Source organism: Caretta caretta, chromosome 3 (assembly GCF_965140235.1).
Source record: "Caretta caretta isolate rCarCar2 chromosome 3, rCarCar1.hap1, whole genome shotgun sequence".
Classification (NCBI taxonomy): domain Eukaryota; kingdom Metazoa; phylum Chordata; order Testudines; family Cheloniidae; genus Caretta; species Caretta caretta.
Window position 1 is genome coordinate 1,612,176 of NC_134208.1, and position 19,529 is coordinate 1,631,704.

General features: G+C 45.5%; 1 protein-coding gene across 2 annotated transcripts in view; it reads right to left on the reverse strand.

The window, feature by feature from the left end:
• Positions 1–19,529, reverse strand: part of TMEM214 (transmembrane protein 214) — a 37,791-nt gene that overhangs the window by 15,467 nt on the left and 2,795 nt on the right. For both annotated transcript variants that reach the window (XM_048846087.2, XM_048846086.2), the window contains exons 3-7: positions 16,635–16,785; positions 10,992–11,126; positions 9,437–9,519; positions 4,846–4,951; positions 2,703–2,784 (exon numbers count right to left, since the gene is read on the reverse strand). In XM_048846087.2, the coding sequence (XP_048702044.2) occupies positions 2,703–2,784; positions 4,846–4,951; positions 9,437–9,519; positions 10,992–11,126; positions 16,635–16,785 (557 nt within the window). The remainder of the gene's footprint in view (positions 1–2,702; positions 2,785–4,845; positions 4,952–9,436; positions 9,520–10,991; positions 11,127–16,634; positions 16,786–19,529) is intronic.

Consider the following 19,529-nt stretch of genomic DNA (forward strand, 5'->3'; position numbering starts at 1 on the left):
CTGGAGCCCTTTTTAAAAATTGGCATCACATTAGCTATCCTCCAGTCATTTGGTACAGAAGCTGGTTTAAATGATAGGTCACAGCTGACAGTTAGTAGTCCTGCAATTTCACATTTGAGTTCCTTCAGAACTCTTGGGTGAATCCCATCAGGTCCTGGAGACTTATTACTGTTTAGTTTATCCATTTGTTCCAAAACCTACTCTAAGGACACCTCAATTTGGGACAGTTCCTCAGATCTGTCACCTAAAAAGAATGGCTCCGGTTTGAGAATCTCCCTCACATCCTCAGCCGTGATGACCGATGCAAAGAACTCATGTAGCTTCTCCGCAATGGCCTTATCGTCTTTGAGTGCTCCCTTAGCCTCTCGATTGTCCAGTGGCCCCAAGGGTGGCTTACCAGGCTTCCTGCTTCTGGTGTATTTAAAAACATGTTGCTATTACTTTTGGAGTCATTGGCCAGCTGGTCTTCACATTCTTTTTTGGCCTTTCTAATTATATTTTTACACTTCATTTGTCAGAGTTTACGCTCTTTTCTATTTTCCTCATTATGATTTATCTTCCACTTTTTAAAGGATGCCTTTTTGCCTCTCATTGCTTCTTTTCCTTTGTTGTTTAACCACGGTGGCTCTTTTTTGGTTCTTTTACTATGTTTTTTAAATTGGGGTATACATTTAAGTTGAGCCTCTCTTATGGTGTCTTTAGAAAGTTTCCATGTAGATTGCAGGGATTTTACTCTTGGTGCTGTACCTTTTAATTTCTGTTTAACTAACCACCTCATTTCTGTGTAGTTCCCCTTTCTGAAATTAAATGCCACAGTGTTGGGCTGCTGTGGAGTTTTCCCCGCCACAGGGATGTTAAATTTAATTATATTATGGTCACTATTACCAAGCGGTCCAGCTATATTCACCTCTTGGACCTGATCCTGTGCTCTACTTAGGACTAAATCCTCTGGTGGGTTCCAGGACTAGCTGCTCCAAGAAGCGGTCATTTAAGGTGTCATGAAACTTTATCTCAGCATCCTGTCCTGAGGTGACATGGACCCACTCAATATGGGGATAACTGAAATCCCCCATTATTATTATTATTATTACTACTATTAGAGTTTTTTATTTTAATAGCCTCTCTAATCTCCCTGAGCATTTCAGAGTCACTAACACCATCCTGGTCAGGTGGTCTGTAATATAGCCCTACTGCTATATTCTTATTTTTCAAGCATGGAGTTACCATCAATAGAGATTCTGTAGTACAATTTAGTTCATTTAAGATTTTTACTTCATTTGATTCTATACTTTCTTTCACATATAGTGCCACTCCCCCACCGGCACGACCTGTTCTGTCCTTCCGATATATTTTGTACCCTGGTATTACAGTGTCTCATTGATTATCCTCATTCCACCAGGTTTCTGTGATGCCTATTATATCAATATCCTCATTGAATACTAGGCACTCTAGTTCACCCATCTTATTATTTAGACTTCTAGCACTGGTATATAGCATTCATCTTCTACTGCGGAGATGTCTAGTCCCAGGCTCTCTGTTTCTGGTGCCAGTGTTCAAGATGTCAGTGACAGTTTTGTTGGGCTGTTAATTACAGGACCTATTACACCAAAATGAGGTCATAAACCTGTAATCCTAGTTTATGGATTCATGCAACACTCAGTATTGTTAGCACCATTCAATATTCTCTCCTGCACAGGAATGTCCATCCAACACCCAGCCCAAGCGCAGCTGGGGGGAGCCTGCTCCATTCTCTCCCCAGGCTTGTCAAACACAAAGTAGCAGAGCTGCACAACAGAAGCGTCATTCCTCTCTCACACTGCGGTTGGGGAATTTTCAGTCGTTCTGGAGAGACAGAATGCCGTAACTAGGCACTGCCAGCAGCAGCAGTGGGATGGACACCGGCTTCCTTCACAGCACTCCATCTGCACAAGTCAATCTGTCGGCTTCCAGCACCTCCCCCACCCTGTGAGCAGTCCACAACAGACACAGACCAGTGAGCTTACTGACTCACTATGAAAACTGGCCAAAGCTGGGTTCTCACTTGTGTCATTTGCTTTAGATCTGGGTTGCTGCATTAGCAGCTGGCCAGGAACGTGAGGGCTGGACCTAATCAGCATACAACAACGCAGCTGTCCCGATCTTTGACACAGGGCACAGCCATGGTTGCTTGATGCTGAATGACAGCGTTCCCTTCTTGCGCGCCTGGCTACTGAAGGAGGAGCAGAACACAGCCAGGCCAGAAACCCAGTTTACACAGCCCTTGATTCTCCAGGAGACCATGGGAGACTTAGACGCAATCCTGCTCCTCAGCTAACCAGTGCTGTCAGGATTCTGGCGTTAGGCAGAGAGCAGGCAGCACTGAGTTACAGAAAACAGACACTCTAAAGGCCAAGATAACAAGATACAGTTATTACTGATACTTCGTTTAGACACTGGCACCCCACTGAGGCTGAGGTCATGGGTCAAACCTCACTGCAAGTCAGGTAGCATCACATTTGCAACGCTATGCCAGCGTGACACACCGTCAACCCCTGCTGAGGGCAGGAGCTCCCATCCGGCTGGTCAGACTTGAATACGCACACTCCAGGCTCTTAATGTCAGTAGGCCGGGGCTACCCGTGGCCCAGGAAGCGCTGTACATGACAACTGGGGCAGGCTTTATCCTTAACGGAGAGAGACTGATCAAATTCAGCTATAACTCACATCAGTAGCCGGTCCAGGTAGGCAATCGCATAGGGGGAGAGGGACTTGATCCCCAGCACTGGAAGCATAATGCCAAGCCACACTGCATAAAAGGAGAAAGCTATTAGAACAGTACAGGGAGGAGTCTCTGAAGTGTTTCCTGACGACTGTCCGGCAACACGATCAGTGTAAAAGGTAGGTATTTATAGGAGCCACTCCCCTGCCTGAAGCTATCTGGGTCCAAAAGTGTGAGCAGCTCTTGGTTCTACCCAAACAGCTCTTGAAAGAGACAGGCAGGGAGATTAATGTTTTAAATGTTTTTATATGTAACCCTAAACCAAAACTCCTGTCTGTCAGGTGTAGTACACACCTTGTTAATGGGCACTAGGCACACGGTACTAGGAGGATGTATACAGTGTGTGTGTGTGCTGAAGGTATTATGCTCTCTCCATTATTCTGTTTACTCACGTCCAGTATCCCACAACACGCTGCAAAGCTGAAGTCAGCTTTGGCATTAGGAAATTGGCAGCCTGTCAAAGCCAGGATACAGGAATGGGGTGTCCTAGCACAGGCTGGGATGGAGCTCTGCACCAGCTGGTTGGGAACGCAGTATCCAAAAAGAGATAAGAAAAGTACCAAATAAAACAACAGGTTAAGGAACTGTTACAGACTGGTGGGCTTGATAATGGCAGAGAGCTTTGTACCGATCAGACTACAAATACTACCAGGTAAAATGTGTATCTTTGAAGCTCCCCTTCTGCGTAAGGTGCATATACTGGGAGAAAAGAACTGCTTTCCAGAAGGAGGGTATGTATGTCTCCTTTTTTGTACTGTGCCACTTTGACAATCAATTTGGCTAAGGCTATGTCTACACTACAGCGCATGCCGGCATAACTTGTCACTCGGGGTGTGAATAAACCAACCCCTCAACGACACAAGTCACGCCGGCAAAAACACTCGTGTGCACAGCGCTATGCCGGCAGAAGAGCTTCTGCCGCTCGCAGAGGGGGGATTTCTATGCTGATAGGAGAGCTCTCTCCCATAGGCGTAGAGCATCTTCACCACACACGCTGCAGCGGCAGAGCCGTACGGGTGCAGCCGCATTGCCGCAGCGCTGTCCCTATCGACGTGGCCTAAGTTTGGTCTTTGGTCTCTGGAACGTGTTGAAGAATGCTCTGCGAGCGCAGTCGAACAATTGGCTACACCTTTTACTCAATATGTCTCGCCTTCCTCTCTCCCTTCTCCCCTAAAACGCCCAGCAGACCATGGAGCAGCCTGGTTCCAGTCCACAAGAGCTCTCTCAAATAGGTCAGACTACCCAGCTGAGCCCTGTGACTGCTATAAAGCACCTAAGACTGCTCAGTCAATGTTGCAGTGGAGGCTAGTGTCTCATCAGGCTGGAAAACACCCATCCTGTAGCGAGACTGTTTAACTTTCAGTACTATAGAGGTACTTTCCAGAGTCTAGATACCACAATGATGGCCGCTCTCCAAAGGGGAAGTGAAATAGTTGCTTAGAGCACTGCCCAGCACGACTATTAGTTCTGAAAATTAGCTTCTCTCTCTCCATGCCAACAGTAGTTTGAAAATAACAATCTAGCACTTCCTAGAGCTGCACATTTTGTAGTATTAAATGTTGCACTTTATGGATCAGAAAACACACGGAGGTCCAGAGCATGCGCGTCATTTCCAGCCGTCATTCCCTGGTTAAACCCAATCTTTGTTTGCATCAAAGTTAAGGAACAAAGGAACTTGCAAAGCCAACAAGCACTAGTTCCTAAGGAGAAGAAGTGAATGTAACACCTGTTACATCTCTGCTGCACTGATGGATACCTCCCAGAGGGACATCAGTTATTTCATTTGCAAACAAGTTTCCAAATAAATTAGGTGACCCCCTGCTTTTACTGTTGAAAATGATTTACCCCAGCAACGAAGTCATGAAAGTGAGGTAAGAGAAAGCTAAATCCCATTAGAGAGAGGAGCCTCACCACACATTTACAAGTCTTGCATGAATTATTTGGGGTCCTTCACCCACAGTGGCATGCCTTTGCTATCTCAGGTACGTGTCCTGTTTTCAAGTAGAGCGGAGCAAGTGCATGAGTGGAAATTAAGTTCACTCCCTGGATCTCCCCAGACTGCATCTTCTGGATTCAGGCAGCTCTTACCTTTCAGTCCTTCAGTGAGGTCTGTGAATCCAGCTTGTCCCAGAGCCCACATGATTGAGAGGCATTTCATTGGCTTGTTCTGATGGGACCGTAACAGCTCTAAATACTGAAGGGAAAATCAAACACAAATTAATTTTAAAACAAATTCCACAGCCTCCCTCCCCCCATAACATTCTACCAAGAAAAGGCAGTGAAAGGCTCAGAGCAACAGTCTGTGAATCTGATCCCCAGCTAAGCCACTTTGTGCCATGACTTTGACATGGAATTTGAGGACAGGAAACAATACGACAAGAGTAGCTGAAACAAATCTGAAACTGAAGTGTTTGCAGGAAGAGAGAGAACTATACAAGATTCAGAGCAAAAACGTGATAACATGAGACTAAAACAGACGGTGTATTTTATATTTAGTGTCAGACATTCCCCCAGATGCAACTAAACGCAGCTGTATCAAAGCAGATATATTGCTTCAAAGCACAGGAGGGGAACAAATATGTGGTCCAGCAGCAAAAGATCTATCAAAATTAGGCTGCAAATGACCTCTGCACAGGGTTAAAGGCCACAAGATACACACACACTGAATAAATCCATTCTACCTGCCAGTGCATTTAAGATATAAGTGAACTGCCACTAATACTATTAGCCCCAGAAGCGGAGACAGGCGGTGGGGAAAAAGTAAAAACCGGGTGAGATGCCCCTGCTGTCTTTTCTGTTCTCTTCACATCTGTTACTGGTCCCCACAGACTCTGGACTTCAACTGCCCACAAATACTCAGACATACTGAGAGACAGGTCAGCATTCTCCCCATACCTACACTTACTGTGTGGGCCCATCATGCTAGGCCCCGCCCACACACACAGGGAGATGCTGTCCCTGCCCTGACCAGATTATGCTTCAAGATAAGCTATAACAAATGGATGCAAAAGACAAGAGGAAGGACTGGAGAGACCCAGGGTACTGCCGTAAGCTCAAGCAGGGACAGGCTGGCTAGGACCACAGCAGGATCCTGCTTGGTCGTTTAGAAGGATTTGGGGTTTTTTTAAACAAACAAATGAGAAGCTGCCCCCATCCCCAGTACAGCTGTCACCAGCCGGATGATTTATTCTAGCTGTGAGCTCTGTGAAGGACAGGAGGCAGGCTGAACAAATCACATTAATGAACCCTGACTCAGAGGCTTGGAAAGCAGCCTCGTTCTTCATTTCCTGACTCTCAGTTTCATCAGCTGAACAATACTTACGGCCCCAGAAAGGCAGTGTAGTAAGTGGAGGCCCTGAACCATAAACCTTTGGTATCACAGGCCTGGTATGAGATCTGAGGCCTGAACTAAAGTAATGGTCAAGACTTTGCTAACATAAAGCAAAGTTAAGTTGTGAGCCAGAGGTAGGCCCTGCTCACAAAAGTTGGCAAGAAGAAGGCTGCTAATTGGATGTATACACATATCTATAGGGGATCAAGCACTAATAGGATAAACATGGGCCAGTATGGCACCAGAACGGTCCGGTACGAACACATTCCACAGAGATAATGAGGAACAGGCTGACCCATCCTAAAGACAGGGTCAAAAGGATAATATGATGGACAGACTTGTTTGTTCAAACCAACACGTACCAGGAGAGAGGCAGCACCCCAACACGCAGAGGGGTTGTACCTCGATGCCTCAGGAGTGATGTGTAACTGGTCTGTACTTGTATATAAGATGCATCCCTGAAGATAAGATGTGTATATGTGCAATTAGCAGCCACCTTCTTGCCAGCTTTTATGAGCAGGGCCTGCCTCTGGCTCACAACTTAACTTTGCTTTATGTTAGCAAAGTCTTGACCATTACTTTAGTTCAGGCCTCATACCAGGTCTCTAATACCAAGGGTTTATGTTTCAGGGCCTCATCTTACTACAGGCAGAATAACTGATGCTTCTTGGGTGATGCCTATGCAACGAATGTGGGAATTTTCTGTAATGTTTTTATGATCCATATGCCAGCTTCGGAAGCCCTGTGCACTTGGTAGTGATATACACTGAGGCCTGGTCTACGCTTCCTCAACATAACGATGCTGCTCAGGGGTGTCAGGGCGACGTCAGATAAGCTGACCTAACCCTTGGTATAGACGTGACTAGGGCGACAGAAGGATGCGTCCGTCAACTGAGCTACTGCTGCGCGGGGAGAGACAGACACATCAACTGAATAACCCGTTCTGCAGCCACAGCAGCATGGCTACAGTGCCGCAGCCATGCCACCGTCATGCCCGTAGCGTAGGCATCGCCTAGCTGGAAGCAGACTCTTCACAAGGACTCGCTCCAATACACTCATGTGAATGGAGAATCTGGAAGGCTCAATGGAAACCCCACGGGAAGTTAACACCTTGCAACCAGCAGCCAAGAGAGAAGAGCAGCAGAGAAGAAAAGACCTAAGCTGGAAACCAAAGAGGGAGTCAGGTGTGGACAGACATCTCTTAAGGGGGTCTGCTGGGACAGAGACAAAGAGAACAGAGCAGGCAAAGATGGGTGCAGAGCAATCCTACCCTTCCAGGAGCAGCGGCAAGAGGCCACTGTTTCTTCCCAGTATCCTAGTTCTTGCAAGCAGGTGCACAGCGTATGAGCCGTATGAGAGAAGCTCACACAGCCCCAGGATGCAATACGCCTGATTCCGCGGTTAGTGCCATTAGCCCCTCACTTTTCTGAGCACACTTACAGTCAGAAAAAAGGTCCATCTCAAACACCTGTCAGCCTGGTTGTTGCCAATACGGAGCCTTAGTGACCTCCCCCGGCCGCTGCGCAGCATGGGGAGCTGGGGCAGACAGCTCAGGCAGCTGTGTCCCAAAGTGAAACCGAGCGAGTCAGTGTGGAGGCCTGGGGGTTGGATTTTTTAACATTCATTAAAGAAACTGCCTGTTCCATAGCGGCTCACAGAAACCTTCAGAGCCGGGCCAAAGAGCAGTTTTATGGGGGGACAAAAAGAGGGAAAGCTCACAGCATCCAGCTAACTCCAGGTTTTCCAGAGTGTGGCCTTCCAGAACTCAGCCATGCCATCCAATTCTCACAGGTGGGGCCCCATCCACTCCTGCCTTCTCTTCTTCTGGCCAGACATTAATTAAAACAAACCACAAGAGGTCACATAAAAGTGAAATTGTGGTTTGTTCTGGGCCACAGGAACACAGGGTTCAAACTATAATGGGCCAGAAAAGCAGAGTCAGCAGCACAATGGGATGGCACAAGGCAGAGCCACAGCCCAGGGCACAACCGTAGTGACTGCATGGCCCACATGCCAAAGTCAGTGGCGTTCGTTTGCTTTGAACCAGTGCGATGTTAAAAAAGTGGATCTCATCACTAATTAACACCAATAAGCAAAGCTAACAGGTAAACTTCCTTCTCCACTCTCTCCAGCCCAGAGAAAAGCTCAGTGGTTTGAGTATTGGCCTGCTAAACCCAGCGTTGTGAGTTCAGTCCTTGAGGGGGCCATTTAGGGCTCTGGGGCAAAAATTGGGGATTGGTCCTGCTTTGAGCAGGGGGTGGGACTAGATGACCTCTTGAGGTCCCTTCCTACCCTGATTGTCTATGATTCTATGATAAAAGAGTGCAGTGACCTCTAACAGGGAAACAGGTTACTAGACAGGAATGAGATTCTTCAAGGGAGTGGCAAAACGTGGTACCTGTTATTTACTGTGACTCTAGCATCTGGGCAGGAGGCACTGACATCCACCTGTTTATTGTGGGCTATTTCTACCCTCAGGAAATTTTCCGACCATATCCCTTTTGGGAAGGCAGCTGTCAGGAATACTCTAACTCAGTGGCTCTCAACCTTTCCAGACAACTGTACCCTTTTCAGGGTTTGTCTTTCGTACCCCCAAGTTTCACCTCACTTAAAAACTACTTGCTTACAAAATCAGACATAAAAATAAAAAAGTATCACAGCCCACCAGTACTGAAAAGGAGTATCTGTGGCACCTTAGAGACTAACAAATTTATCTGAGCATAAGCTTTTGTGAGCTACAGCTCACTTCACTGGATGCATCCGATGAAGTGAGCTATAGCTCACAAAAGCTTATGCTCAAATAAATTTCTTAGTCTCTAAGGTGCCGCAAGTCCTCCTATTCTTTTTGCGGATACAGACTAACACGGCTGCTACTCTGAAACCTTACTTTCTTGTTGTTATCATATAACTATAAAATAAATCAACTGAAATATAAATATTGTACTTACATTTCAGCATATAGTGTATATAGAGCAGTAGAAACAAGTCAGTGTCTGTAGGAAATTGTAGTTTGTACTGACTTCACTAGTGCTTTTTATGTAGCCTGTTGAAAAACTAGGCAAATATCTAGATGAGTTGATCTATCCCCTGGAAGACCTCTGCATACCCCTGGTTGAGACCCACTGCTCTATCTGAATGATCCATCAGTATGTTCTATGCATGCTGGTCAGCATATGGGGGTGCTCAGAAGGCTCATGGCTCTCTCCACTAAGCTAAGCAGATCCCTTGTGGCTCATGAAGCAAGAGATCTTTCTGAAGGACCAGCAGGACCCGCTTGTTAGGAGGGGAACCGCTGTTTGGTTTTACGAACAGGCCAGCCTAGTAGCTGGAGACACACATTCAGCTCACCTTGCCCAGATTCACGGTTGCAATTTTAGGCTTGTCCAGCACCACTGCCTGTATGCAGATCCGGTATCCATGCAGCGACTCCCCTGCAAAACATGCCACACCAGGCTCAGACTAAGCTGGAGTCCCAGCATTTGAAGGTTATGTTGCTTTTAAACACATCTCTCTTCTCCCTACAATGTCCAAAAACTGAAGGGTTACCCCTCCACACACACCCCCAAACGGCACACCCAGCTGGGTTCACACAACCCGTTCCCGCATCCAGCGGCACTCCCTTTTGCTCACTAACCCTTTCATAACAGAGGTGGGGCCCAGCATGATGCTTTCGGGTCCACTTCTTTCTTATCCACCCTCCTTGCTTTCCATTCCCACTCTGGGTCCCTCCCTCCTCTCTCAGCTGTGCTGGTAGCACACAACTGCCTCTGTTAGAACGGAAGCACAGTCCCACCCCTGAGAGATAATCACCCCCACTGTGGTGATCCCCAGCAGCCCCTGCCCCAACCACTCCACAACTGAGTCACCCAAGTTTCCAAGAAAACAGGCTTCTCCAGGCAGAAAAACCTCCTGCCTAGCCCAGGCTTCCAAGGAATGCAGAGGTGGCTTCTGCTGGCTCCCAGACAGATACAGCCACGGGGTAACTCTGTGGAGCAGCCTGGGGCTAACCCCATCCTGGTTTAAATTAAAAAGGGACACGGGGGGTGGGGGAGGCAGGAAGACAGTGGCTGGTGATGGTTATGAGAAGCAGCTCATTCGTTCCTTAGTGCTTCACTATGATCACAAGTTGTGCACACTGCAGCCACGCTGCAGCACTGAACCAGTGGCAGCTCCCTGTGAATTAAAAGGTGAAGGTGGAAGAAGCACAGGAAGCTCTTTCCGATTGTGAGGTCAGCACATTAGCGGAATGGCTCTGCTAAAATGATCAGCAGTGAAATAGTTAATGTTGGTATTTATGGTATCTTTAGGTTTCAGAGTTAACACTCATTGAGACAAATGGGGCAATTCACACCTCTCAGAGCTGTTGTTTTAGGCAGCCCACAGAGTCACAAATGGACAGCATCAGTTCACACACTGGTCACGTGTTCGCGGTTTTCTTACTTAAACAAGCAAGCATCGTATAATGATCACTCTAGGCTTGCTGTTGAAAGCGTGTGCCAAAAATACAAGGGAAAAAAGGGGCTGGGAGGAGGGTATTTTCCATGAGGCATTCTCAGCTCAGGAATTCCCTCCCTGCTACGGTCCTACCGAGCCCAAATCTGAGCTGCAACTATCAGAAATGCAAATCAATCAGAATGGGCTCCCCCCAGCAGTCTGCATGCTTTACCATACAAGTGCCTACAAGCTGTTAGGGTAGTGGCTAGTGATAAACAGAAATACACAGCGAGAGATTCCTGCCGCTTCAAAACCTTCCTCAGCCCCAGAATGTCTCAAACCTACTACCTCTAGGCTGGGCCTGAGAATGAGCCTCCTGTTCTAGTCGTTCTTGGAACGACTGAACATAGGCAATACCCATAGCCTAGAGATACTGAACTGACCGGGCCCTGGTCCAGGTGGCTCTTACCAGGAGTTTTGTCCAGCTCTTGCAACATCGTATAAATACAGTGATCGAAGAAGAGCTCCAGCACGCTGGAGGCTTTCACTAGCAGGGACTTGATGATGCTTCTCAGCTCCTTGTTCACAAGACTGTAGGGGTAATCTGGAGTCAGAAGAACACACAAGTGTGAGGGAATTTCATGGGCCCACATTAATAAATGCTACTATAAAAGCTTGCAAGTGGCTTCAAGGGAACATGTGCAATGCAGGGTCAATAAGCGACTCCTATTCTCAGTTACGCCAGAGGAAGCGTGCAGAGTTTAGGAATAAAAAGACTATTTTTTAACTGCTGGTTTCACCGGAGTCACGTGGGATTTGGGGGACAAAACATCACGGTGCTGTCTCTGTCTTCTAATCTACAGGAACGAAACTCGGTGGTTTGGCAATGCATAAAGCAGAAGAGATTCCTGCAAATAATCTGTCTTTACAATTGTCCCTTTCACGATGGATGAACAGAGACCTTTGTATTCAGATTCTTGCTTCCAGGTAGACAGTGAACCACCACCGGAGCAAGTCATGCTGTCCTATGATTAAATCGCAGTTTCCCAGGCATCAGCAGTGCTCCAGAAGTGAGTTAGCAAGGACCGTAGGGGATCTCAAACTGCAGGTGGGAGTCGCTCGATTATTAAGTAGGGGGTCACAAGTATATGCACAAAAGAGAGCAACTGCTATAAAATATATAATTTAAATCTAGCGTTTTAGAAAGTTACACACACCTTTCCATCGCCATGTAGCGCATTTACTTCAGAAAGTATTGCAACCATAAGATGCAGCGATCATTGTTCCTAAACAAAATATACGTTTGTAATACCACCACCTTAAGGAAACTGGACTCTGGGGATTGGAGCATCGTGCACGCAGGTTTGTTGTTTTGAGACTAAAGAAGTGGGACTGAGACAACATGAGAGGGCTTGACTGTTCAGCAGCTGACGAGCTGCATTAAACGCAGAGCAATCAGAACACTGAGATCAGCAAAAAAAAGTAATTTATAATTTAACGGTCAGCCACACAGGCAGGGGCGGTGCTGGGGGGCAGCCCTTGCAGGGGCAATAGCCACTCCAAATTTGCCTTCCCCCCCCACCCCACCCCTCCCCGAGCCAAACTCCACAGCACAAATATCAAATGTTGCACAGAAGTAAGGGTGGCATGGTGTGGCATTGCTAGTCTTACTTCTGCACTCCTGCTGCTGGTAGCAGCACTGCCTTTAGAGCTGGGCACCCAGCCAGCAGCCCCTGCTCTCCAGCCACCTATCTCCGAAGGCAGCTGGGAGGCTGTGAAAAGTGACTAACAAACATACAAATATCACTTTTCACAGCAGACTTAGTGCCCCATTCCCACCCTTTCTTCTGCGCGGCCGCTGCTTTCAGGGCTGCCCGGTTCTGTAGGATGCGCCTCCGTCAGCAGCCGCGCAGAGGTAAAGATAGTAACAGGGTGCTAAGTCTGCTGCGAAAAGTGATATCGACCAAGTTTCTTTGAGCCCTCCCCAGTATTAAAAAGTAACTAGTTAACAAGGTAAGTTTTATGCTTATAACAATCATTCAATAAAAATGTGTTTTAGTCTCAATTTAAAAGCGGTGAGAAAACGTAAATTCATTTTGAACAGGATTATAAATTTAGCATTTAAAATAGTGTTCAACAGAAAAAGGTGTTTTTAATTTATAAGAGGAGTCGCACTCAGAGGCTTGCTGTTTGAGAGGGGCTGCCAAAACAAAACGTTTGAGAGCCACGGCCACACAGGAACTTTGTTGCCCAATTTTAGAAGACCAGGTGAGAAAATGTAGGCTCTTGGGGAGCAGGTAGGATTAAGGAAAGTCACTAATTTGTCAGTTCTCTGCCATGTGTGAAGACTGTGACTTTTTAACTGGCGTATGCAGATGTCAGATTACAGAAGTACACAAAATTAAGCAGTGGCCCATGCTTTATCTGCACAGTCACAGATAAGGGTTATGATTCTGTTCCACCCTCGAGGTACACAAAAGCCTGCTGACTGAGGAAAAGCTACTTTTTAAATGAAAAACATTTCGCTTTGTATAATGTGTGCACATGCAAAGGATCTGAAACAGATGGGCACCAGCACACGGCTCATATGCAGAGTGAGCTTTAAAATCCAAAGATTAAAATCCAGTGGCTGCTTGGAACCAAGTCTCTAGGTTTCCTCTGGTGCTGCTGAGCTAGCAGTAGCCACTACCAAAAATGTCATGCAAGCCTAGCATAGATAAGGCCAAAGTCAACATACTCAGCCCTCCGCTCCTTTAGTCCTCAGATTCCTACATTCCAAGGCCAGAAGGGACCACTGGGACCATCTTGTCCAGTGGTCCCCACACTTTTTACGTCGTGCCCCTCCTTACCGCTGTCCATGCTCCACACACACACCCCCAGGAGCCTTGGTTGGGAGCCAGGACGAGGACCACGGCTGGGGCCGATGGCCAGAGGGGGACAAGGGGGCCGGGGCGCTCCCTCCCCACATGGGAGTTGGCCTGGACTCCGCCACCCACCCCAACGTTCCCCCGCGCCCCCTTAAACATTTCTCCACGCCCCCCTAGCGGGGCGTGCCCCATAGTTTGGGGACCATTGATCTAGTCTGACCTCCTGAGAACTTCAAAAATAATTCCTAAAGCCGATCTTTTAGTAAAACAGCTTATCTTAATTTAAAAATGGTCAGTGATGGAAAATCAACCACAGGCCTTGGGAAATTGTTCCACTGGTTAATTACTCTCCCTGTTAAATATTTACCTTATTGCCAGTCTGAACTTGTCTAGCTTCTACCTTTATCCACTGGATCTTTCTCTGCTAGACTGAAGAGCCCATCAACTATTTGTTCCCCATGTAAATACTTACAGACTGTGATCAAGTCACTCCTTATCCTTCTCTTTGCTAAACTAAATAGATTGAGCTCCTTGAGTCTATCATTATAAGGCAGGTTTTCTAGTCCTTTAATCATATTCATGGCTCTTCTCTGACCACTCTCCAAATTATCAGCATCCTTCTTGAACTGTGGGCACCAAAACTGGGCACAGTATTCCAGCAGCAGTCACGCTAATGCTAAATACAGAGATCAAATAACCTCTCTGCTCCTACTGGAGATTTACGTTTATGCAGGATCACATTAGCTCTTTTGGCCACAGCTTCACACTGGGAGATCATGTTCAGCTGATTATATGTAATATGTAAAAATGGCCTGCATTTCTTGTTACTAGATATATGCTTTTAGCCATATTAAAACACACGTTGTTTTCGTAAACTGGGAGGAAGCAGAGACCCAGATAGCTCTGAACCAGGGACCTGTTTCCTTAAATATTTACCACACACCCACAGGTTTTGGGTCATCTGCAATCTTTGTCTGTGATGATTTTATGCTTTTCTTCTTGGTCACTCAAAGGATAAAGAGCGTATGGCCTAGAACTGATCCCGTCAGGACCCCACTACACACACCTCATTTACAATTACAGTTTGAGACCTATCTGTGAGCCAGTTTTGAATCCATTTAATTTGTGCAGTGTTAATTTTATATCAATCTAGTTTTTTAATCAAAATGTTATGGGGTGCCGTCAAATGCCTAGAGAGAAGTCTAAGTATATTATCTCAACACTATTATGTTGATCAAATAAACTTGTAATCTCATCAAAAAAAGATGTTAAGTTAGTTTGACAGGGTTGATCTCCATACACCCTTGTTGCTTTGCATTAATTATATTACCCTATTATTAATAGTCTTATATCAGCTGCTCCATTATGTTGCCAGGGATCAATGTCAGCCTGACAGGCCCACAGTTACCTGGGTCATCCATTTACCCTTTTAAAAACTGGCACATCATCAGCCTTTCTTCAATCTTCTGGAACTTCCCCAGTGCTCCAAGACTTACTGAAAAATCAACATTAGTAGCCAGTTCTTTCAAAACTCTTGGACGCAAATCATCGAGACTCACGGATTTTAAAAAGTCTGACTTTAGTAGCTTCTATTTAACATCCTCCAGAAATACCAGTGGAGTGGAAAGAGTGCTATCATCACCATATGATGAGACTATATCATGTGTCTTTCCCCCAAATACAGAACAGAAATATATATTGAACAGTTTTGTCTCTTCTGCATGATTATTGATAATTCTACTATTTCCATTTAGTAGTGGACCAATATCATTGTCAGGATTCTTTTTGTTCCTAATATATTTAAAAAGCGCCTTATTGTCCTGAACTTTGCAGCCATAGATTTCTCCTTGTGTCCCTTGGCTTCCCTGATCAATTTTCTACGATTTTTAACTTCTGATTTATATTCATTACTGTCAACTTCCCCTTTCTTCTATTTGTTATATATAAAAATATATATATATATATAAAAATATATATATTTTTATAGCTGCCTTCACTTCCCCTCTAAACCAGATCAATTTTTGAAACAGCACAGCCTTCTTCCTCGATTGTGAGATTGTGCCTTTGGAGGCATCTAGTAAAGTGTCCTTAAATGATTCCCAATTATCGTTCACATTTTTCTGATTAAACTCTTCCTCCCAACTGATCTGGCTCGTAATTGCTTTCAGCTTTGCGAAACTGGCCCTATTAAAGCACCAAGTATGTATATTACTGGTCTGGACTTTATGCTGGTTGTGCATTCTAAATGTGATCAAGTCATGACCACTTGTACCTAAGCTACCATTAATTTTTAGTTCAGTGATCAGTTCCTCTCTATCTGTTAGGACATGATCTAATACAGAATGTCTTTCCCCAGGTTGGCTGCAACACTTTCTGGGTTAGGAAATTGTCATCTGTACTGTTGAGACATTCCAAGGATGTTATGAGACATTCCAAGGATGTTACACTACTGGTAGCTTGAGACCTCCCGCAGGTGTCACTCAAACTAAAGTCCCAAGTGATTATGCACCTTTTCCCCCTACACATTATAGACAGGTGCATAAGGATGTGGTCATCTGGTTCCCTGCTGTGATTTCATGGTCTGTTGCAGACACCAACTAATACACCATCTTGTGCTCTCACCCGCCAGGACCACGATCTGTGCCTGTGAGGGACAACAGAACTACAGCCCTGATGAGCACTGGTTTTCTTTAGCATATTGTGCATTAACTCAACCTCAGGTTCAAAATTTTTCCTCTGTGACATAAATATGCAGGGATAAAAATGGGAGCAGGTTTATAAGGAAGGGATCAATTTGGGTTTAAAACGAGACCTGTATCTTAACGTTACAGTTAGCAAGTTTCCTTATGGTGATGATTAGACCACTAGCTATTAAGTAGGTGGGCTAATTTCAAGCACCATATCACGCAGACCTGCTCGGAGCAGGGTTAGACAGCAGAGCGGTAAAAATGCCTAAGTTCTGTTTACACCGCAGGTGCCATCACTCCAACTCCTTTTCTGAGTGCACCCATGGGTGTTGAGTTATGGGCCCATTTTTGCCAGCGTAGATTCAGTGTGTGTGTCTTCAAAGCACCTAGCTCAAGGGCACATCAGAACTGACCAAGATGTCTCTATTATCAGGCTGGCATCAGTGTTTGTAAAGCAACATGCAAGAGCAGAGCACGGCGACCAGAATGAGGTTTTACTGCCCTCGTGCCGCTCAAGCATTTCACACTGGACAGTTTGTTCTTTAAAGAGTCACTGACCAGGAGTATGCTGGCTGAGAGTGGGGTCGCTCCGAGGGGTCTGCAGCTTGTAGTTTAGATATCCAGCCAGGTCTTTAACCCACACAGATGGGTTCTCAGGAAACACGTTCTGACTTTTATCCAGCTCCTTCTGAAGTTCTGTCAAATCAAGCTGTAAAAGACACACAAAGAACATGGTATAAAATCTCAATCTGAGATTCAGAGAATGGATCTGAATCCTAAGTACCCTCAGTATGGAAGAGTGAGATCTGAAATATAAATTAGTTCAGGAAGATTGTGTAAAAAGACAGTTGAACTACATTTCCATCTGTACTGGTTCAAGAAGAGCCCTGCATTTCCAATATAGGACATACAGGCTTCCTAGGGCCGCGACCTTCACTGCTCCCCCACTCACCGACCCTTTGCATCCTTACAGGAACAGCAGCAGTGATACTGATCCACAAGATCTGGTTTTGTTTCTTTACATAGAAACTATTAAAACCGGTAAAGGCCGATGCTGAGCCCAAAGAGAAGAATAAAAAAATATGCAGGGACCTGAACACTTGTCCAGAACTGAACAGATTTTTATAGCAAGACTGAAATTCAGTAAAGCAAATAAAAATAGAACGCTGCTCTAAACTGAAAAGAGACTGTGCAGAACTTGCCCCTTCTTGCTCCCCATGAATATGAAAGTCAGAGCTGGTGACTAAAATGTGTTTTCTCCACCGTATGCACCTGTTAGCACTGGCAAGCCAACAGCTGAAAGGGAGTCACAGCTGGACTCAACTATTTTTTGCAGCAACAGAACTATGTGCTAAGTTTCAATTACAAAGCCAGTTGGTTCACTGTGTGCATCCCCACCAACTGGCAAAGGGAAAACCAGGTGTTACCAAAGGCATAATCCGAAGATAACGAGATAGTACGTAGCTGCATTTTTCCAAGCAGTCTGAGAGTCAACCATGCTGAGTTATCCACACTTACCACTACGCACAACTGCATTTGTATCAGAATCAGTGCACTTTGGGGCATCAACCTGCACAGAGACCTGGAGGTAGGAAGTGACTGGACAGCAAGATTCCTTGCTTGTCTGAACGACCGAGAACCAGCACACTGGGCCAATAACTAGTCTACTTCAAGATACGTTCTTATCATTGTCACCCTCTACCTATTTGGCACATCTTGTTTTAAAATTAGATTTGAAGCTCTTCAAGGCAGGGACCATCTCTTGCTACATTTGTAAACACACCCAAAGCCAAGAGGGCCTGTTTGCCTGGAAACATTACTGGATCATTGTGCACTAGTTCACTCCACCCCCAGGGACCAGTCATGTAAGCTTCCTAACTTCTATTAGGAATTCCATTCTAAAAGCCAGGCTATTTATCCCGTTCCACACTCATTTGGTTTGGATTGCTCTTTTTAACGCCTAACGTCTATCCTTCTTGTAAAACACAAACACAACTAACACTAAAAGAAAAGGAGTACTTGTGGCACCTTAGAGACTAACCAATTTATCTGAGCATAAGCTTTCGTGAGCTACAGCTCACTATAGCTCACGAAAGCTTATGCTCAAATAAATTGGTTAGTCTCGAAGTTGCCACAAGTCCTCCATTTCTTTTTGCGAATACAGACTAACACGGCAGTTACTCTGAAACCAACAATTAACACTGACGCACAACGTGAATTTGGCTTAAACCAGAAATCGAATGTAAATGGTAACGTCCTTCTCCAACAGAAATGTAACAGACACCCCTATGATGAGCATGGAATAAGAACCTAGATTAAAGAGAAGGAACTGAATACAGGAGCCCAGCAGACAGCTGGTGCACCACGTCTTCATTATCCCATGACAAGCTTCAATGTAATCCTTGTCTGGCTTTTCTAAGAGTCAGTCTACACTCAGGTACCACGCCAATGGGCGCTGTATAAGCACCTAGGCAGACAAACATTCTAGCAGTAATTTCCCCCTACTCTTACTCACACCTTCTTGTCAACTGTTCGAATGAGCCATCCTGATTATCACTACAAACATTTTTTTCTCCTGCTGATAATAGCCCACCTTAATCGATTCGTCTTGTTAGAGTTATGACAACCCCCATTTTTTCATGTTCTATGTATATATCTAGCTTCCTACTGTATTTTCCACTGCATGCATCTGATGAAGTGGGCATTAGACCACGAAAGCTTATGCTCAAATAAATTTGTTAGTCTCTAAGGTGCCACAAGTACTCCTCGTTCTTTTTGGGATTATAGTAGCACCCAGGAGCCCCAGTCATGGGCCAGGCCCCATTGGGCTAGGCGCTGTAAGAACACAGAACAAAAAGAAAGTCCCAGCTTGGGCTTTGGCCAGGCATAGCAACAAGATGTTTGGTTTTTTTAAAAAGGAAGTCAATGTTCACTTCAAATAATCAACGTGACCTCCAAGAATGGCACTAGACACACCAAGACAGTAGCCGGGAGTGCCCCCATCTCATCTCATTTGCACTGGGGGCACTAGAATGATGATACTGGGACAGAGGCAGTACACTCCCTATACCATTTTCCTATCAAGATTTAAAAAGGTTATTAAAGCTAATGTTAAAATTATATAATACACAAGTTAAGAGTGTCTGTACATCCGGGCATAGTGCTTAAATTATCCAAAAGTCCAAAGGTTGATCTAAAAGTCATACAATACATATAGCATATTAAAACTCCAAAGAGTCCCTACTGCTCTGCAGAGACGTTTATTCAGACAGTGCAACGGTGAATAGCAAAATACTAGTTTGGCTCAGTGAGGACTAGGACACACCAAAGGCAGCAGCCTCTGAAATCTGAATTCTAGGAAGCGGTAAGATGGGCACTTTCCAGAACTGGCGCAGAACGGAATGCTGCTCCTCAAGGCACACGGGTAGTCTGGGCATCACAATTTGCCCCACT